Source organism: Poeciliopsis prolifica, unplaced genomic scaffold (genome assembly GCF_027474105.1).
Source record: "Poeciliopsis prolifica strain line A6 unplaced genomic scaffold, Auburn_PproV2 SCAFFOLD010, whole genome shotgun sequence".
NCBI classification, from domain to species: Eukaryota; Metazoa; Chordata; class Actinopteri; order Cyprinodontiformes; family Poeciliidae; genus Poeciliopsis; species Poeciliopsis prolifica.
Genome location: NW_026562385.1, coordinates 11869733 through 11892548, shown reverse-complemented (window position 1 = coordinate 11892548; position 22816 = coordinate 11869733). Strand labels below are relative to the sequence as shown.

The window sequence follows — 22816 nt, the reverse complement described above, 5'->3', positions numbered from 1 at the left end:
AGCAAACTGTACGAGATTTTCCTCAAATAATCTATATAATGATTTCCATGCACTTCGTTTGGCTGGTTCTTTTGACCAAGGTTAAAGAGCTAATCATGACCACCTAACTGCCTGAGTAAAATTAGTTACTAAGAGCATTAAGCTTATAACCTGAAAAGAAACTAAAAATCAGTTTGCCATTAGGGGATAAAACAGTCTTGAACTTATCATAAACTTACAAAGTGGCAGGTAAACCGTTTCCCTGATAACCACAGGTAAGCTCATGACTCCAGGGTAAAAAGGATGTTAGCAGATTTAACTGTAGCATAAACTGGTTAAATGCTCAAAGCAACACAGAAACATTGTTAACCATAGTTATATGACATCACTTTTTTTTCCAGTTCATAAAATGCATTCATAACACAACCCAAATATAAACGATAGAAATGGCCATTCTTTGCTCCGAAAGGGAATCGCTAAATTGACATCTTCAGTTAAATTTTAATTTAAATGCTAAACCAGCATTTAACATTACCTTTAAAATATATAATATGTTTGATCTAAAACTAATTATTTTTGGCTAATATTCAATATCATCCAATGTTCATTTTTTGTGTGGTGTTAACCAAAAAAAAACAGGAAAGCCTGAATAATTTAACAAGATTTAGAGTGGAAGCTCAACTAAAATAGCTCTACGGTCACTTTGTCTCAACCTGAAAATTCCTGGTATATATATATATATATATATATATATATATATATATATATATATATATATATATATATATATATATATATATAATCAGATTTATCTGATTTTACAGATAAATCAAACACTGGTGTAAGAGAAAGAACGATTATCCCTGAAAATGAGACGAGACACAAAAGACAAGTAAGAAGGAAAAATGTTAATCTGACATTTGCTGCAACTCAGATGGATCTTACTGTTAAAAATAATTGGCGGGAAGAAAAAAAAAAGCAACAAGCAACAGCAGTCACAGAAAAATGACCAGATACCTAACATTTATATTTGACTGTTCTATTTCTAAATGAGGCACCCTGAGGATTGAAACTGAAAAGTGTGGAACATGAGGGCCTTCTTAACCTCAGGCAAACATATGAAAAGCAGGTAATGTTATTAGATGTTGCCCTTATAAAAATGTGTAAGAATTTTTTTTTTAAAGAATCCTACAGTCACTGATATATGACTAATATGACGTCAACGTGCCTTATTGTAGTTAACGTGCAACTCAAGTGTGCACGTGTTGCATCCAAGTGCAAGCACTTGGAAAATTGAGCACTGCAGCAGATAAGACAAAAAAGAAAAAAAAAACACAATCGCAAGGGACCGTTTATTATCACACACACACACACACACACACACACACACACACACACACACACACACACACACACACACACAAGTTCCTCAGTCTCACGGTCAACATCCCAGTCTCAGAAGAAAGTGCCCCACGCTCGGAGCACGGTGGGCCGGGTCGGGCCGGGCGCTGAGCGCCCCGCTCCCCCGCGCTCACACTCCTCTCACCGGTCAAAATCTAGACCCGCCCTGGGAGAAAAAAAAAATAACTCGACTGCTAATTTTCTCTCTCTACGTTCTTTCCTTTCTTACTCGGATTTATCTCCTTCAATCATTAATACTGTGTTTTTTCTCTCTTTTTAAATATAAAACACATAAGAAGGAGAAACGCCATTTTCTTCTTTTAAGTAAAAAAAATAAAGCGAGAGGGAGAGAAAAGCCCCGCGGTGCTCAGGAAAGTTTCCTGCGGCATGGAGGCGCGACGAGCCGGGACGGAGAGCCGCGGCGAAGTTTCGGAGTGAGTCAGACGACAGAAACAAGCTCTGACAAAACTAACAGACGTGTGGAAAATAATAGACGGAGGCATACACGCGTACACACACACACACAGAGAGAGAGAGAGAGATACAGAGAGAGAGAGAGAGCATAGTCGGTCCCCAAACAATGAAATAAGAGAAGCGAGTTTACCTGTGTTAAGCAGTACGGCGAGTACATGGTTATTTTTAGCGGGAAGGATTGGAGAGCTTATTTAAGTTGGATGGAAGCTCGGTATATAGTGCTGCATGGCAGTCGCTCGCCGTCCTGTTTCTCTCACTCCATGCTGCTGCTGCTGCTGCAGCAGCTTACAGTAACCCCGCCTAGAAAGTGAAAGCTTGCACAAACTTTTCAGGGAAAAAACTTTGCCTCCCTCCCCTCTGCTCTCCTCTCCTCTCTCCTCTTAGCAGGACTTTTAACCGCTTTCCTTTCAATTCTCCGGAGAGACGGCTTTGCTTTTACCGAGCGCGCGCGCGCGGCCGCAGATTTCGCGGCAATATATGACACCGTGTAAATCCAAGCTTTGCTCTTTTTTCACGCTTTGTTTTTTGTTTTTTTATAGATAATTTGCGTCATTAATTCGTGGTGGGCGCGCGCGCTTCCCTCCTCCGTCTCTTTGACTGACACGTGCGTTCACGTTCAAGTGTCAGAGTCGCCTTCGCGCGTGCACGCGCTTAACAGTCGCTCTGTTCGTCTTCTGTTACTGTTTGAGGTGGGAGCAGAGGCGACCCGAGGTTTTACAGAGCCCTGGGCAGAATCTGATTCCCCCCACAGGCCCTGCTCATGTTTTAGTTATTTTATTACCAGCAGTTCCCTCGCTTGCTTTAGGAAGGTGTGACTTAGTTTGTAGAAAATTGAAGACAAGCTAACAGCTAATGAACTATTTAAAACTACCAAATTTGTACCCCTATTCTGTTCGTACACTTTGCCATTTCATCCATTTCAACTTGAACACAAGCAGTCTCATCCCCATTCACTTTAATCATTCCATTTGACGTTTATCTTTAGTTTTCGGGTTATATTCTTATGATTTCTGAAAATAAGTTGTGTGGAAAATGCTAACATCTCACTCAGACTTTGTGTTCTAATGCAACATTATCTTACACTGGGTTAGATTTATTTCGGTTCTCAAAGCTCTTGACTAGAACGTGAGATTCAAATCAAAATTACTCTCAGAAAATTTCTGCTGGGAGGTTTTTAAATTTATTTTGAGCGGTTAATGAGACTTCTTTACAGCAGAGTACAAAATATAGAAAATTAAGAAATTAAACGTCCAAAGTGGCAAAGAAGCAAAATAACCAACTGATTTTTAAAATCTTTGTTGGGGGATAGAGGAGGGCTTGTTTTTGTGGAAGAATTTGTATTTAATTGTAAAGGAAGCTTGATAAAGTCGATTCAAGCTTTAATCCTTGACACTTAAACACTTAATAAATACTTAAGCCTCTCCTTTTAACTCCAGCCCAGGTTGGCACTGAAATAGGAGCAGTTTGTTTGGACTTGCAAGCAAACTTAATTGTTTATGACTTCAGAACATCTGAAATATGTCAGATGGTCTGCTGATCGTAAAAAAAAAAATAATAATAATAATAATAATAATAATAACTTATTAAAATCCCCAAATAAAGTATGCACTGATCTACTAAGACCAAAATAGGAATAGGCCGATTTTTCCCTGATAAACTATTATCTATTATTTTCAATGTACTTTGATGCACTTTAAGTTTAACATAAGTTGCATAACGCTTAGGGATAAATGTGTAGATGCATATGCAAGTAATAATGTAATTTCTTCATTTTCTGCTGTATTCAAAAACACCACTTTTATACTTTGTGTTCTCCCTTTTTTGTGTTATAGTTCTTGGACTAAAAAAACAAGGAAATGGAATCTAAATCGGTCAAAAAGTTAAATTAAAAATTGGCATCAGTCCGAAAGAGAGTCTGATCAGTGCATCTCTATTTACATGGCACATTTCTCAACATTTCCTGTGAAATTTAAAGTGATGCTACTTGCTGTGCATCACACAGGGCTGACGGGGCCCTTTGTGTATTATCAGCCTGGCAGGCTTTACTTGCCCACCATCTCGGCTAAGCATTGTGTTTTCTTTCTTTAGCTATTGTTAATAATGTCTTCCAACTACACCTAATGATTGTTTCAAATTTCCTGTCAACTTTGATCATTTGTTAACTCAAAACCTCATCAGTTCGCTGGATGAATGCCGTCGGGCCAATACCTCCGGACCAGCACGTTTTCTGGGGGAAGCCCTGGACATATACTGCTTCTGCCTTGGGCCGGCTCTGGGCGGATGGGAAAAAGTTTAAGGCTTGCATTATGAGAACCTGTGCGAACCTCTGAACGTGCTGAGGCTTCTAATGAGACAAAATGACTTTAACGCTTGTGGTCACGGCCAGGTTAGAGCCCTCTGAAATATTCCGCTTCAGATTGCCTCCTCCTGCCCCCGGTTTACGTTGGATTAGGCACTTGAATTTATTCACAGGCATCTGAACAAATGCGTCTCCTCGTCGCGGCATGCAGGGTTAAGTCTGTTTGTTTGCTGAACCCTGTTTGACCCAGTCTGGAGGCTCAAAAACCAGCAGGGCAAGTCCAAGCCAAACAGCAACTGCAGCATTCACTGAAGAAGAAAAGTAGCACACGGCGAGGACGGATGTATAATCACAGTCTCTGAGCTGCAGAGGAACTCCATACGCTGGGGCGTGTGGGGTTCGTGAAGTAAAACATTTTTTGGATCTGTTTCTGCTGTGCATGACGGTAGAACCGGAAAATAAAAAAAAATATATGTATTAAAAATAAAAAACTAACACGGAGCCGAAATTTTTTTGGGGAGGGGGTCTGACAATCGGAGTCCCGCAGATTTACGAGGAGCCTGCCGCTTGTGCGTTTTCCACCACAAGCCTCTGCAGACGAAACAAAGAGATCTGGGCTCTGTGTGGCCAATTACTGCATGAGGCCAGAGACGCGAGCCAGAAACGGGTGGAGGAGGGGTTTCGAGGAGGGCGGGGGGGCAGGCAGGACGCAGGAGCGAGCAATACGACCGCCGCAAGAACCCCAACTTCATGTCCTCACCGGTGAGATGAGGACATTCGTCTCTGCAAATACGATAGGTTACTAATATAAAAAGCACATGCACAGACACACCCAATGACACACACACACACACACACGCACACACACACACGCACACACACACACACACACACACACACAGATTGTTTTCTTTTTGGTGTCTTATCCTGCAGGTGCACTGACTTCCTAAGAACTCCCTGTAACTTTTCAGGGTTTTTTTCCTCCTTTGTTTCTCGGCTAACTTTCGCAGCTGTCATCCGAAACGCGAGAGTGCAAAAGGTCAGAGCGCGTCCTCGCAGCCCTCCGCTCCGCTTTACGCAATAACACTCCTCTGCCGCGGCTCCTTAAATGAGCCACACATTTAGTGGTCTGTGTGAGTAAATCTCTCATTAAGTAACACATGGTAGAGCCATATGCTTCGGTTGGTGCTGTGGCTCTGCTGTTTCACACACTTCGAATATACATATTTACCACTGCTCCAGAGCCGCCAGCCCAGTTCACCCACCAGCCTGGTGCTGCTGTGTGGGACAGTCACATCTGAGGCTTTTTATTCAAGGGAGAAAAAAAAACAACATTTCAGAGAGCCGTCCGAAAGCGTTCAGCCCTCTTAACTGAAAAGTGAAGGATTTGCCAAAAATGTGACATTTTGTTTAACGTTACACCCAGGTATATGTTTACAAGGCCTGAGCTGGAAACCGTTGTGGGGCCCCATCCACTGAGAAAAAATTATTTTGCTGATGCTGATTACAGTACATTTCCAGGCGGTTCTATACCTAATTTGGTATGAACTGATGACAGGAGGATTACGAGCTCCATGTTGTTATTGAAGTAAATTTCAAAAGCCCTAATGAAATACTTGAGAATTGTTTATTTTTATTTTTAAAATAAATAACGCATGGCTAGGAAAGCATGATGCTGTATGTTTGCTTTTCCTCAATCTGAGTTTATGGGAAGATGAAAGATTCAGAAGTTAGCTCTTTGCAAGGGATCAAAATAAAGGGGACCCAATACCAATCCACGGTGTACTTTTTAGATTTTTAATTGCTGAAAGAAAAAAAGAAAGCACTCCTACATCCTTTTTCATGGTTTATGACATAAAGTCCACTGACGTCGTGGAGTTTTGGTGACAAAATGGGAATGAGTTCAATAGGCGTGAGCACATTTTGCAATACTGTTTGATGAAGAGGAAGTTTTTGGTGCGTGAAACAAGTTATTCAAGGTAGCCGCGCTAACATTTGCATAATCCACACACAGTGTCGCGCAGCCCACACCACACCTGTGTGTTGGGTTGTAGAAGGAGATGGGATAACAGCAGAAAGTGGAGATAAGCAAAAGTGCGGTTGGCTTGTTTGGCTGAGCAGATGTGAGCTCCGCCAGCCTGTTGTTTACATGCCTCGCACATGCAGGGCTTTTGCTTAAAGTGGTGGCTCTCAAACGAAGGGGAATCCCCAGCTAAGAACTTTAAAATTTAGTTGCCCGTAGAGCCAGAGCCTTTAAAGTCCCGTTTTAACAACGAAAAGAAATTGAAAAGAAGGGACATGTAAGGAAGAATATTTAGAACTGGAGGTGATTAAATGCAATCCAAACTTAGAGAAAACTAAAATGGCTCTTTTGTGTAACGCCACTGGAAATGTTGTTGGCTATCCGTTAGCTACAAAGCAGCGGCTAACGGATAGCACTGTAAAAAGCAATGAGGATAAATCAGTTCATTTTATATATATATATATATATATTTTTTTTTTTAAACCTTTTTTTTTAAAGACCATTTAAAACAAACAAAAAAAAGTCTAAATAAAAAAAAAATCTAAACGCTTTACATGTTCCAGTCTCGGTACGAGTTTCACACAGGAATATTAATAGTGTCTCTCGGCTTCCAGCCTTCATTGTGTGATCAATCATCAGCTTCTCTGTAAATATCCATCCAATGAAAATGTGACGACTGTTTAAAGATTAAAGAAGTCGAGCTTATACAAATCATTCTGATGTTTCTGTGGCCGGGAATTATTTTTACTCGGCTGCAATAAAAAAAACAAACAAAAAAAAAATTAAATAGTGAAAGCCTGGCATGTGACAAGCCAGGCTTCATTTAAGACAGAAACCACGCCGTGACTGGACCGTCTTCCTGGTGGGACGATCCTGATGTTTCTGATCGCCTTGAATCCTCAACTTCCTGAAAACACTCTGCTGCAGCTAGAGATGTGCTTTTTCTGTGTGCTGAAACACACAACGTGGCGCAGCACTCGCCGCTGGTGTTTAACTCGGGGAAACAAAGCGAGCACAGCCGGAGAAAATGTGTCTCAGGCCACGACTCCACCAGAGAAATTCTGCATTTAAAAAAAAATTATTATTCTTTTTTTACAGAAACCACTTGATGTCTTAAAAATTTTAATTCCTTTCACATAACAGGGCAAGTTGCACATTAACATTCTGGATTTTTAACCCACAGGGGCAAAGAAGCCTGGGCAAAACTGCAAAGGCTCCCCTTTCTTTCCTGTCTTTCTCTTATGCGCATGTGTGTGTGTGTGTGTGTGTGTGTGGAAATAATAATGGTAATGGTTTGCAGATGAGTGGAGGGAGCTGTGAATGACATTATGATTGTAGTGTAATTACGAAGAGCTCGAAAACAGACGGACAGAGTTCAGAGTAATGACTTGAACACATTTAATACTAGAGGTGTAACGAAACATCCAGTTCACGAGATGAAACAATACGTGATAGCATAGACTCATAAAGTAACAGGCTTTTTTAGTGAAATTGTCAGGGTAAAATAAGATTCCTGTTTTTTGGGGGGATTTTGCCTTTCAAAAAGAGGAAAGGTTTTTCAAACCACTTCGGTATTTAGTGTAAAACATTTTGGTGCAACTCTTCCATATATTGTGGTTTTAAAATAAAACTTCAACCTCAGACTCTGAACTATAAAACAAGTAGCTATACATATTTTGACAACAAGCACAAAATATCCTGTGATATGCATTAATAAACACAGTGGAAACTGCTTAAGCTGCTAGCGCAGATGCTATCTTCCTTATTTCCGCTCTTGGATGTTCAGTCAATCAGCACCAAGGAAAGTAAAAGCAGCTCCTGGATTGGCTTTCTGGAAAACCACAGCTAACAGCATTTCAGGTTGGAACTCCACAAGCTGGAATTCAAAATGTTCTTCCCAATAATTCAGATATGCTCCAAGGAAAAAGAAAAAAATTGCAAATAGGCAGAATTTATGTGAATAAGTTCGAGTCAAAGTGAAAAGAAAAATTTCCAAATGCAAATCAAATATACGCAGACTCGTTTTTATGTTTTTTGATGGTGTTAGTAACCTTTACAGTCCACATTTGTCATGATAAAGTATGACTGATTACCGAAAAATAAATAAAGACAGAAATATTTTTTTTAAATATTAGTTTTTTCTCATTTTCAAGACACCACATTTTCATGAAAAGTGCAACAAAACAGAGAAGAGCAGATTTACCTAAGTAAGCGTGTTGATGAAGTCAGCGACTAACATTGTTTTCACACCTGATAGTTTGGCATATTTGCTTTGACTCGGGACCAAAATTTAAACATTTGTTACATTTCCAGCTGCTGTGACAAACGAATACAGTGAGAAAACAGTTCACCTCCCTCGCTTGTGGTGGCGCTGCAACAAGAACCACCGAAGAAAACAAGAGCAAAACCTCTGAAGAAGACACTGAGCACAGCTTCCTTCTTGACGAAACAAAAATGGAGTGGCCTCAGATTGTAGCGCTTGTAGAATTACTCTTTCGTGTTTGGCTTAAGACCACGACCCATTTTTTCCCACTCGGCCCAGAAACACGTCTGTTTTAGTTGTATTTACCCAGAATGCCCTGCTCTATGGTCTACGTCCAGCTTTTGGAGCAGTCTGCAGTCTGACTGACATTCATATATGTATTTGAGTTCAGAGTTCACTTAATTGAACTGAGACCATAGTCTACAGGTGGACCAAAGTTCACTTTTTTGGTCCGTATCAGAATTCGCATTCACACCGTCCCAAATGAACCAGACTTTGTAAGCAACAAACGAGAATTTAATAAAAGAAATCGAAACAGGGCTGGTGTGAATGCACCCTAAGTGAAAGAGTTCTTAATTTTGTGCTGATAAGAAGCTAAAAAACAAACGTCAACTTAAGCATTGTTAGCAGCTAATCGTTAGCCGGTCACAGCTATTGAACAGCTGAAAACTCCAGTGTTGTTCGCAGCTAAAAGTTTGGCAGTTGTGTTCTAAAAGCCTTCATATTGTATCTTGTTTTTCATATCCTCAATGTTGCTTTATATATCAAATGTGTTTAATGTGAAAGCCAAAATTATTGTTCTTTGATGTTAATGTAAGTGAGAACTACTAGCTTGAAGTGCAACAGCAATTAGACGGCACTTTGCGAGACAGACCTCATCTTGACAAGAACTATCCTAAGTTTTTAAAATAGGACCTCGTTACACCCCTAATTAATATCAAAACAAACATCCACATACACACACAAAATGCAAAAGTGATAATGGTAATAATTCCACGAATAATGTTAATGAAATAATAATAATAATAATAGATGCATACCCTGTATGAATCTGACACTACATAGCACTCAGGCATCCCAGGAGCTCTGGAGGGTTCTTCGTTCAACAGAAAGGACTCCGTTGCCTGAAACATAACACAGCGGTCATTCACTCACTCACAGTGTCAAGGCATTTACAATCACACAACTTAAAAAAACACAGTAAAGCTACTTGCAATGCTGCAGATTGAGATTTTGTCAAATATCCTCCTCATCCCTCTTGACCTATATAACCCACCCCAAGCCCCCGAACCCTCCATCCCCGTTTCCCCAGCAGACAATCTTTTCATCTTTTTGCAGTCTGGACGTGTTGCCCAGATAGAGTGTGCTGCAAGGCCTCGCCCCGCCAGCCGTCAACTCTTGCGGTATCATGAGGAGAAAAGTGTTTCGCTTTGGCACACTTTTCTTGTCGCCATGCCATTTCACCTTCCTCGTCACTTTTCTGCTGGTGCGCACTGATTCAGCACAAAACATTCACACAAACAGTCTGATGTGTACAATTCTTTGCAAACATATTCACACCCTTTTATGTATTTTTTCTTATTTTTTACATTACGACAATAAATATAAACGTATTTGGATTCTGTGTGCCATTCTTTGGGCATCTGCCCACGGCCCCAATTTTTGTGAGGGCACCCCAGTGATTTTTAGAAAACAAATTTTTAATTAATGAATGAATGGTTTTCAGATTCACTTAAAGAGCCCATTATCAAGTGAGATGTAATATTATTTTGTGACTCCACAACTGCAGAGTAAGAGACAGGAGCACCGAGCTAGCCATACAGTAAAGTGAAGTGCAGCAATATATTTATAGAGAAAGACGTGGTTTTGAGTTGCACTTCAATGCTTTTTCCCTTTGCTGTGGAGCATAGCATGACATTAATAATACCTACATGTCCAAGTTTCATTGAGTTAATGGAATGAACTCAATTAACTTAATTAATAGAATTATTCCTTTAACTCAATGCAGTGCATCTATGTATGGCATATAAAAGAATTGTCTTTTTGCCCTCTGGTGTTGTCCGCATGCACAAAATTTCCTTATGTAAACATGCAGGTGATCTACATTCATATATCTGATTGTGATGAAGTCGTGCCTCACCATCATTGATTCAGTCATCGCAGGTCACAATCACAATTATTTATACTATATACAAGTATAAATAAAGTTATTCTACAAAGGCTTCAAAAAAACTGTTAGAGAATTTTTGTGAAAAAAGAGCATCATGAAGACTTAAGGAACACAGCAAACAGTGATGAAAAACGGCCCAGTCAAAGTCCAGACCCAAATCCAAACTGAGAACCTGTGGCAAGACTTGAAAGCTGATGATTACAGACACTCTCCGCCCAATCTGACTAAGCTTGAGCTAATTCTTAATGTGCATGTTCTAATGCAGAGTCAGAAACCAACAAACAACTTTACAAATTTTCACAATTGGGATGCAGGAGGACAGAAGGCAGACGACGCATCTGCCATCATCCAGACGCACCCCGGCCACACTGCGGCCTCTGTGTTGCACAGCTAAAGTGTTTATATCCAGCGTTTGTCCCTATTCAGCGCAGTTCATTTGTATGCTACAGGATGCACCGGCGGAGGCTCTGAATGAGCAACCAGGGCAGTTCTGGAGTCAACTGAAGCAGACAGGCCAGACAACATGGAAGGCAGGGAACCTGAAAGCGGGGAAATCTGGGTCAGGGTGGGAGTTCTGCCTGGCTCACAAACCACCAGGTATTAGCTTTGCATCTAAACTGGTAGAGAGTGAGCTAATTTAAATCCTTGGAATCGAGTAAACAAACAAACAACCAAAAAAAAAAAAAAAACCCCTGTTGGGCTGAGGCTAAAAATCTGCAGGGAAATGAAAATAACTCAACCAGCTGGAGGTGAGAATCTTTATTCGCTAAGTTTTTCTCTGCAAGAGGAAAGAGGAACACAGGGGGAAGTAATCCTGTTTTCCAGAACTTTCCTAGCGTTACCTTGAGCTGGAGCTCCAAAAAAGAAAAAAATGAAAAAGAAAACGGGAACAAACTTTGCTCGTAGCCGGCAAGAAAAAAAAAAAGTAAACTTATTGAAACTGGCATGTGCGATAAACAATTCGGAGGGAACTCAAACAGACATTAGCTTGCTTAAGCATTAACATATGCACACAACTACACTCGCGCGCGGGTGTGACACGGGATTGCCCTTGAACAAATACATGCAGAGACACATGCATAAACACAGCACTATAATAAGTCCCAGACTTAGGCTAACCGAGCTGCGGCTGGAGACACAGGCTATTCATACCCTCCAGAATGAGAGGTTACAGCTCGAGTCCTTTCCCTTTTACTGTAGCAAAAGGAAGGACATGTGCGCGTGTGATTTCACTCGGAGTTTTGTGGCCAAAGGTTTCAGGCAGGCTGATTAGCATCAGAATAACACAGATTTCGCGTAGCCCAGAGTTTAGCACGCGGAAGTGGAGCCGTCCGATGACCTGGGGAAACACCCCCGGCGTCGCATTCGGCCTCCGCGCCCAAAACTTCCCGCCGATGTCACGGCTAATGCGCGTGGAAACACCGGAGGAAAACCATTTGTCCCACTAAATGGTGCCCTTGTCAAGCTCTTCGGGGCTTTCTGTTAAGCTCTTAAAACTACCCAGTCCAGCTGAGGGATATATTTCACTCTGCTGATAATAACAGAGCAGCACAAAATGCGGCACAACGGTAACCCTCGCCGCCTCGTGTTTTCTGGCACGTTTCGGTCATTTGAAGATGAAAAATGGCCCGCGCCGGATCGGTGTGGCTGAAACACCCCGGGAAAAATGACAGGATGAAACGCGGACAGAATGGGGAGTGTGTCTCCGCACCGCAGTGTTGTTGGAGGTCGAATATTTCAAAGTACTCTTTATTTCCCCTCTCTGTCATTTTACAATTGACAATTTACAAACTGAGCCCTCAAAACAGCATTTGCTCTTATTTTTTTTTTGACACAGGTAAATGTTTTAGACTACCAAACTAATTTTACTTATTTATTTATTTTGTTTTTAGATGCAAATTTGATTTAGTAGGATAAAAATATCTGCCCTTAATTGAATCATCAACTAACTTTGCTGGACTACACTACTTTTGGCTGAATGTTCTCATCCGTACACAGAGGCCTTACTCTGTGTACGGATGAGAATTCATTTGTCGCTTAAAGGAATTGCAAGCAAAATAATGCGAAAACATCTACACTCACATTTCCATTTGCAGATTTAGCTTTCTAATCAATGAGGCTGTATCATCAGTCCTCCATTGTCCAAATATAGTCACTTCCTTATTCACAAAAAAGGCAGAGGACAAAGCAAAATGACTAAGGTGCACCAAGAAGTGCTATGGTGAACAGAATCAGTTGATTTTTCACCTCTGACCTTTCATTCGGCACGTCGGAGAAGAGAAATCTACGCACCGGAAGAATCCATGAAAAATAGCTCCGAAGAAAATGACGCTGCATGAAATGTAATGCAACTAAATCTAATGTAACTCCGCATTTTAAAACTTGACCAGTACTCAATACACTTTGCAAAAGACATCAAAAAACAACAGACAGAAAACAATAGAGGTCCACCTTACTATGAACACATGTTGAAACATGTAACTATTGGCAATGATGTGATGCCTCGCAAAACTATTCATAAACATTTTTCCCAGTCTGTCACGTTCCAACCACAAACGTTTGATTTATTTTGTGGGGATTTACAAGCTGAAATTTTTTTTGCCGGTTCTTCCTTCCAAAGTAGCCCAAACACAGTCAAAATGGACAGTGAGCTTTTTGCAAACAACAATTTTCCGGTCATGTCATGGATTCATGCCTGGACTTTCACTCGGCAATTGCAACACTTGAATATGTAATGCCATCTACTTCAAGCTTGTAGGATAAGTAACACCTAAAAGTTGAAGGATGCTCGTCCATGAGCAATGCAGTTTGAGGCCGCTGACCTCAACCATGAAATTGTAGCTCTGGCTGTGTGTGTAGGGTCAATGTCCTGATAGAGGGTGACAATCTTCTCCGGTCTGACGTCTTTCGCTGGCAGGTTTTCGTTTAGGATTGCCCCGTATTTAGCTCCATCAATCTTCTGATCAACTCTGACAAGCTTCCTCATCCCCGTAGAAGAAAAATATCCAAATAGAGTCATGATGCCACAGATGGTGTGTTCAGCGTGAAACGCAGCCATTGCTTTTCTTCGACACGTCGCCATTCTTGAATAGCGGCCAGATTCGTTGAACAGGCAACCACTAGTTGTCCAGCTGACAGATTCTCGAACCTGAGCTGCTGATCTCTGCAGGACCTCCTGAGGTAGCTGGTGTTTTTCCGTAGCGTTTCCATCCCGGACCATGGAATGGCAGATCGTGCGTTCGAGGCTCCACGACTTGTTGCAATCCAGCCGCTCATTTACAAGAGAGAAGTGACTGGAGTCTTTCACACCAGCACTTTTTGAAATCAGGTCTCAGAGTGTGAAGCACTTCACAGGAGCGAAAGCACATGACTGTTGGGTTTATTCTATGTCTGCAGATAATTATAAAACAATAGCATTGTCCTGCATTGTGCTACTTAACCTGTTCGTTTTAAAACAACTTCTAATAAGGAACATGTGTCATGTTAACACTTTGCTCATTCGAGTGCTAATGTCCAGTGAGCGACATTAGCATTGCAAAGCTAATTTACAATGTGGTAGAAGCTGAGGGTCAAAAGCGCATTAGCGTTCAATGACATGCTGAAATCACAGCACCATCTGGCTTGACTCGACGTCTATAGCTGACTCAAGGTGTCTCGGTGGTGCCGTTAGAACGTGGAACTCTTTCCCAAACAACATCCGAAAATACCAGCAGTTTCCAGGCAGCGGTCTCATGTAAACACACCCTGAGAAACCTCTGAAGTCTTCACAGAACAACTGGAAGAGCTCAAGGTCTGTGAAAGAGTTACAAAGGAGCTGTATGTATTTTAGGACATTTGCTGGGATTCTGCAGGTTGAGAAATCAAATCAAGTCAAAACGGGTTACTTCTCAGTAGCTTGTGGCGACCTCAGGAGTGATTGATTTATTTTTTTAAATAAGAAACTGACCTGCACCAAGCACCTTTTCTCAACACTGCCTGTTCGGTTTTCCTCCAACAACCAGAAACACAATAAGTCAGATCTGGAGAGGAGGGCTCGGTGCCGAGGATTGGCTCGCTTTCAAATGGATTAATTGGAACACATATACATAATTCCCGCCTTTCCCTGTCTCGCTTATTGTCTTCTCCGCACCGAAACACAAGGACAGAAACCACCCGGGTCTCCACGTTTCTGATCCGTGCAGGAGAGGCGGGTATCTTCACAGTCGCTGATTAACAGCCTTCTCAAGACTCCGCCGCACCATCCTAACCATTAGCAGCATCGACCCGACCGGCGGTTTCTGGAGCATCAGAGGCGTTCCTCCGCTGAGGAAGATAACCGACCCGAGTCTCGTTACATTCAGCCCTTAATTGTATCCTCGTTTTTCACCTGGTAACGAGCTAACCGACCTGTGCAGATGTGGCAGGCACATCAAAGAGTAGGAGGCTGTTTGTAGAAGAAGAAAAAAAAATGTGCTGGAGAATATGAAAGGGGAAATTTACGTTGTGTGAGTCCAAGCCAGCGTCACCTCAGGGAGAAATGCTGGAAAAATGTGATATTTTACACCTGCATCTCAAGAGGTGTAAAATATGAGGAGACATGGTGGGAGGGGTGGGGCTGCGGGTGCAGTAATTAGGTGAGTGTTTGTGTGTGTGTGTGTGTGTGTGTGTGTGAGTGTGTGTGTGTGTGTGTGTGTGTGTGTGTGTGTGTGTGTGTGTGTGTGTGTGTGTGTGTGTGTGTGTGTGTGTGTGTGTGTGTGTGTGTGCGCTTCACAAGGATTTGTAGGTTTTCGGGGCTCACCACCGGTAGTTTCTTTTTTCCAGCTTTCGTACGATTCTCTGCTGCTGTGTTATTAAGAATGCTAAACCTGGTTCCCGAACGCTCGGAAAACAGCTGAAAATGGAACAAATATGCTAATGTTTTGGGGGTTTTTTTTGCTTTTTTTTCCCAGCGATAAATAGCTGGCAAGCTCTGTTTAATGAATAATGCTATCGGCTCTCCTTCCTAATTAAAGCCTAAAAAGAGGATAGCAAAGGGAGGAAATGCACGTATTGTGGTGATTTTTCAACCCAGTTTTATGTAAGAAGACACCAACACCTTCACAAATTAAGCTGACAACGTCAACACACAGCAGAAGGCAGTCAAATGCGCCTTTACCAATTCATTTGAGAAATTAATAACAAAAATGAAGCATAATCAAAAGCAATGTTCAAACTTTAGGTTGTCGTGTGATTGGACTGAGTTTGAGCCATATAAAATAAGACTAAATGTTTAATTTACTAAAGTGTAGGATTGCTAAACACCTTTACTCAAACCAAACATGTTCTGCCAGCCTTTCAGTTCATACACATCTGAGCTTTAACAAGATCTCCTGTCAGTTACATTAAAACGCCATAGAAGGTCCTGGAGAGATCGCCTGGGTACAAAACAGGCACATCTCGGGACGCCCTGCAGTTTGCTCATGTGGAGTTGGAGTTCAAGATGACTTCTTTCCACAAACCCACTGTCGTCTGGACTGAGCAGGCAGGACTGTGAGGATCATCGCCTTTGATTTGATCGGTGGATTGAATACAATTCAGCCTGATTTGCTTTGCCAGAAACTCCAGAAGACACAGGTGGACGTCTCAACAGTCACCTGGATCTATGACTGCCTCACAGACAGACCACAGTTTGAGGCTGAAGGTCTGTGGGTCTAACCAGGTGGTCAGTGGCTCCGCAGCACCGCAGGGGACTACTCTTAACATGACTCGTCATTTCGTACACTTCAGACTTCTAGGACAAAACAGACTCCTGTCATCTGCAGAAATACTCAGATGACTCCGCAGTTGTCGGGTGATTCAGAGACGGACAAGAGGCTGAGTACAAAGATCTGGCGGACCGCTTTGTGTCCTGGTGTGGGAACAATCATCTCATTTTGAATGCCAGCAAAACCAAGGAGACGTTTGTCGATTTCAAAAGAAGGGTTAGGTCAAAGCCTACTTCCATCACGGGAGAAGAAGTGGAGGTGGTTGAAGAATATAAATACCTCGGTGTTCATCTGGACAACAGACTGGACTGGAGACGCAACAGTGAAGCCGTTTATAAGAAGAGACAGAGGAGACTGGACTACTTGAAGAAGCTAAGATCATTCAAGGTTTGCAGCAAGATGCTGCAGATCTTCTGTAAGTCTATTGTCTTCGTCCATCATCTGTTGGGGCAGCAGCATCAGAACCGGGGACAGAAAAAGGCTCAATAACCCGATAAAGAAGGCTGGTTCTCTTCTGGGGATGACTGTGGAACCTCTGGCAAATTTTACATAAAATCAAGACAGTTATGGACAATTCTGGGCATCTTCTTGTGACTGTCTAGCAAAACAGTCTCCAGCCAGAGGCGCCTACTACAGGAGAACCTTCTTACTAGCTATCAGCGTCTACAACAACTCTTTGTAACAACATATGCAATCTTTCCCTTGGGATCAAAAAAGTATTTTTGAACGGAACTCAATTGCTAAGTAAAATGTCTGGGTTTGATTTCTTCAAAAAATTGAATTCAAGTGAACAAAACTTCACTGATTTCTTTCAGACCAAGTCACAAATGAGACAAACAACTTGTGGCTCTCAAAAAAAAAAAAAAAAAAAACTCACAAATCATGTCCAATCCAACAACTGGAGATTACTTTGCAAACTTCATAGGAATCTTGTCACCGATTTAACCTATAAACTTCCTTATGCGACTGACTCCCAAATGAAATCCAAAAAAAAGCCACCCAGTTGATTATCTCAAAACCAATCAACCTTACAAGGCGGTCTGATCTCACCATCCTGAGATTTGTGCCGTTTGAGCTTATATCAGACTTTCCATCTTTAAGCTCCACGCCACATAAGCTATTCCAGCCGGCTTCGGGCCTTATTTATTTTTCCAAGGAGACGCCGGGGCCAGGACAAACAGAACGGCATCATATTCTGTATATACAGTGAGGAATGACATCACAGGCAGTGAAACGGCCAAAACCGAGATGCACATGACTGAAAAAAACCTCCAGCCCGAGCGTGATATAGACCACTATCCACACACATGAACACACACATATTGAATATCACTTTTCAATGTGTGCGAAAAGTGTCTTGAACTTGTAATTCAAGAAAACTGCTGGATTAGTTATGTATTTTTCAGTTTTATCTTGTATTAAAGGCAAACTCAACATGAGCACGTCATTTACCTCAATGTTTAAAAGAGAATAAACCAAATGCAAAGTCTAATTCATGTACGTTTGCGACTTAAAAGATCATAATTACCTCTGATGGTTTACAGAAACCAGTTTCTGTTTACCTTGCGGCAATTACAAAGATAATATCTGGAACTCGCGAATGTCTCAGATAATGACCCCGAATGCAAACATGGGTCGGACCTTCATCACCAGGGGGAAAACGGATTCATCTCCACACTGATTGACAAGTTGCCTCCAGTGCATCTCTGACTAAACCGACGTACAGTTGGAATGTTCTGGCACAACTTTGTGTCTGTACATTTTTTTTTCTTTTTAATTAAATAACTTAATAAAGAGGAGCTGGAAGTAGGAGAACAACAAGTGGAGATAATCCCATGTGAGGCCTGTCCTGAATTCTGTATCATTTTTAACTGATGAGCTTTCTTGGGCGACTGCCACGCCAAGCGAGGATGCTCATAAACAAATAATTATTCATCCTAATAATCTTCCATATTCATGTGCAAATAAGATCCCTCCCTGGTATCGCAGCGGCTTCAAGGTTGTATGTGGGAGGTTCCTCTAACTACTGCCTGACTCGACTCATTTCATGCCAGGAACGAGTCCGTCTGAGGGTCAAGGATATGTTCTGGCCAGATATGAGAGTTTTGCCTCTCATTTTTTATTTATTTTTTAACCAATAAAAAAATAAAAAGAGGAAGACGTTTTCTGAATATTTGAATATCTGCTCACAATGTATCCTACAAAACAGGATATTAAGAAAATCATCCTCTAAATAGTTTATATTTTGTCACGTTCCAAATATAAACTTTATCATTTGTCTTTTTTCAGACATTATAAAGGATGCGTTATTTTAAAGAGGCAGTACAGGCACATAGAGCAATTTTATACCACAATCAAGTAATTATTTTACCTTCAGTTGATATAATATTCTCTACATATCAAATAAGAAGTAAAAAGAAATTTTACCTCAAACTTTAACACCACAAAATTGGGCCTCCGCCTCTTTAAAAACTCCTGGACTTTCTGAAACTCCATCAGGAAGTCATGAAAGCATCACGTCTCAGTTAACCCTGTAATAAATTTATTATTATTATTTTTAAACAAGCATTGCACTGAGAAGTAGCTACCATAACGAAATCCACAGGTGCACAGTTCCTCTTGGTGTTTGCTAATTGCTGCTGGCTAGTCTGAAGGAGCTGAGAGGCTGAGTTGCTGGCGAGCGATCTGGAAACTGCAGCTCCAAGGAGAAGCTTTGCCTCAACGGCGTCGCTAGCTTCAGCGAGGCGTTTCGCACAGCTGAAAGGTGGCCGCGGGAGATTAAAGAATTTCTCAAACACGAACGGTAGAATCAAAGTAACACGCGTTCTTGATGAGGGAATAACATTACAACATGACGTAACCCTTTAAAAAAATAAAAAAAATGATTTTAAATGATACTGACATTTTAAAATATCACTTTGATACCCTTCAATGGAGCCCAGTGAGCAAACCAGCCTAGCGTACGCGTGTTCCTTAAATCAATGTGTGTCGGGGAAAATGAATGAACAGACAGCAATATGAAGACCAAGAGACTCAACAGACAGGTGACATGATGGCTTCTGTAGGATGAGGTTATAAAACTATATCTGCTTTGAACATCTAACAAAAATCTGTTCAGTTTGTTGTTGGAAAAATGGGAAGAGACACAATCAGTCGCCTTCCTAAACCACAATAGTTTAAACCTGGCCCCTTTTTTGAAGAGTAATAATAATAAGGTGAGCAACACAGAACTTTCTGGCCTTCATGCAAAAAGCTGTGGAAGAGAACTAACAGCAAACATCTTCCTGAACACACAATCGCCGCAGTGGAACGCGGTCATGGCAGAAACAAAGGTTTTCTGCAGCATGGACAGAAAAGCCGGTCAGAGTCGGTGGGAAGTTTTGGTTGAAAACCTGTTGGATGAAATCATCACCCCAAGACCAGGAAGCTTAATTTACCGCAAGGAAACCAAACTAAAACACACAGCGATGGCTCAGAGCAAAGTATATTCATTAGTTAAGAGTGTCCCAGTCAAAGTCCAAGCCTAAATTTGATTAAGAATCTGTTTGCAAGACTGGGAATTTGATTTTTATAGGAGCTTTCCATCCAAACTGACTGAACTTAAATGATTTTTACAACTAGAGTTATGTATCCCCAAAGACCTGCAGCTGTGACTAATTATGATTTTTATTGGCGAAATAAACTTTTTTTTTTGCAAAGCCTTTGTTTTTTGCAAAGCCACTACTTTGCGTCAGTCAATTAAAACAACTCCCAAAGATTTCCAATTTAAACAAATTTTTATTGAATTGATAAAAATAAGAAGTTCAGGCTGTGAACTTCAATGTGCACGAATCTGAAGTAAGTTTTTGAAATGTAGTGAAAAAAAAAAAAAAAAAAACAAATTCAAAACAAAAACAAAACAAACAAACAAACAAAAAAGTCCCAAGCGTTGTGCGTAATTACGCGCACGTCGAACTGGCGCAGAGCGGAGTAGCCCGTCTTTTATCCAAGTTTTCCAAACTAGGGGCCGCCTCACGTATCACATTGTAACCTAAACCCATCTTTCCTCACTCTGCATGACACGCAATAGTGCGCTTCATATGTACGTATGGCTATAAATAGCGCAGACTGTCTCGCTTCTAGGACTCCTCTAATGAGAGGAGTCAGGTTCTCAGTGTGGATGAAACAGCTCTGGGTGGGCTCCTTGCACACCGATTTGGGAAAAAAGTTTGGAAATCATTTAAAAACAAAAAAACAAACAAAAAGAAAAAAAACAGTTTTGCATAATGATGAGGCTGCTGGGGGTGGAGGGCCGTGGGGGCTTGGCGCACAGGAATGATCTGGATTTTTATATTTGAAAATGGCAAAAATACAATTAAGTGCAGAGAAATGAGCAGATTATTAGTTTACACAGCACGTACCATTGTGGTGTGGGGAAATGTGCCAACACTCTCAAAGAGCCATTTTCCACTTTCCAAAGTTCAGCTTCCAGAAAAAAAAGAGGCAAAAAAAAAAAAAGGTGGGAGATAGAAAAGTGCCTGGTTCTTGTTCTGCTGGGCCTAATGCTCGGCCTGCTGCCCGGTAAACATTCTACGATGCTGGGGGAGCCTGAGGGTCAACTTCCCCCCCACACACACCTCTTTCTCTCTCTCTCTCTTTCTCTCTCTCTCTCCCTCTCTCTTTCGTTACTTATCCGAACCCGCTTTCTTCGTCCGGAGAGTTTTCTTTCTGTTCGCTTCCAGCTCCTGTTTTCCTGTCACATTCCAACTCCCAGCTGAGCGCGATGATCGAACCTCCGTCGGTCCCCCGGCAGCGGAACGCAGCGACCGCCGACCCGGCCGCCGTCACGAGCCCCGAGGCGGTGGATGCGGACAGTAAGTCGCCTTATCTCTCTCTGTCTCTCTCTCTCTCTCTCACTCGATCAGCTGTTGCTCCCGCAGATTCGGGCGCTTTTCTCTCCCTTCATGCATGCGCTCAATCCCTCCGCTTTTTCCTTTCTTTCTCTCTTCCTTTCCTTTTTCTTTTACGTCTGTGCGCCGATCTGAAAGCGCGCGGTTCTTCCTCCACCTGTTCCCCTCAGAGTCCGCGGGCAGACCGAGCTCCCCGTCCCGAAATCACGCTCATCGCAGAACCGCGACCAGTCGACGGAAGACGTGACCGCGGCGTGTGAGTGACACCGAGCAGCTGAAGCCGAGTAAACAAAGTGCAGGAAAGTAAGGGGCGAAGGAAAAAAAAAAAAAAAAAAAAACACGGCGCGGCTGCAAACGCACGCACGCAGCCAACCAGGGGGAAGGAGAGAGGGAGCGTTTGCGCTGCGGTTTGTCCCGCGGCCGGAGGAGCGGCGCGGTTCGGCGCGGCGCGGCACTGCGCGCGTGGAGGAGAGCAGAGCAGAGGAGGCTGGTGAATTATTAATAACCGCAGCGGTCCGCAGTCTGTCGCGTTCAGTGAGTAAGCAGGGCGGCAGCTGGGGGTTTAGAGGAATTAAATACGGGCTCAGAGTAAACCGTGGACGCAGGGGATTAGAGGCTCTCACCGGCTACAGTGCAGGGGCAGAGCGGGGCAGAGCGGGGCCTGCGGGAGGCGGCGGGGGTGGGGTAGGCGTGGGGGGTAGTGGGGGGAGTTGCAGGTTGTGGGAGAAATGGGTTTTCTTCTGCAAACCTGAGCGAGCTAACTTCTAACATAAACAACCGCTGAGTTGAAATCCGCTGATGAAACAAAAATGTTCGAATTTAATCAATAAAATAAATGCATTCATTTCATTGGGGAGCGTTTGGATCAGTAAATTCGGGTGGGGACGGGAAGTTCACAACAAAAACACGCAGAATTCCAACTATATATTTTTTTACTCATTCAACTAAATCAGTAAAATTGTACCAATTTTTAAAATGGAACAGTTTTTTTTTTTTTTAAATCAAGCCTTGATTAAATAGATTCTTCATTCAACATTTTCCCTGCAGGGTTGAGATCCTTACACCATGAAAATGACATTTGGAGCATATTAAATATTAAGCTATTGAATTATTCAACTCCCACCTGGGCTTGGTTTTGGGAACAAAACTCACCTGACATTGTTCAGGAGCCAATTAGCGGCTATTTCAGACGAGGCGGAGACGATACGGGTGAAGAGACGATACGGGTGATATCGATGCACGGTAGACGATGCCCAGCAAGGCCGATATGTTTATGTGGCTTATATTATAAACATAGGTCAAAACAGTGTCGCTAAGAAGAGCCACGTGACTGCTGCTAATCATTTGCTAACGAGCACATCTTAGTGGTGGTTGTCAGGGTTAAGACCAACATCCCTCTTTGTAGAATGAGGTTAAAATGTTTGTTGCTGAATTATTAACCTTTTTAACCGTGAAACCAATTCTTTAGTTCTTGTTTCTTTTAATAGGAACGGATGAAGCAGCTTGCAAGCCGGTTTTTAATGTTAGCCTTAGCTGATAGCATGTAGCTAAAGTGGGCTGAACCGACATGCATTGTGGCTGGATTTGTTAGGAGA

General features: G+C 42.0%; 1 protein-coding gene across 1 annotated transcript in view; it reads right to left on the bottom strand.

Moving 5' to 3' along the window:
- The window catches only part of nfixb (nuclear factor I/Xb), a 177922-nt gene extending 157061 nt beyond the window's left edge, over positions 1–20861 (bottom strand). The window contains 2 exon segments of the mRNA XM_055036242.1: positions 9480–9563; positions 20733–20861. Coding sequence (XP_054892217.1) covers positions 9480–9563; positions 20733–20735 — 87 coding nt within the window. The 5' untranslated portion in view covers positions 20736–20861.
- Between the last annotated feature and the right edge of the window lie 1955 nt (positions 20862–22816).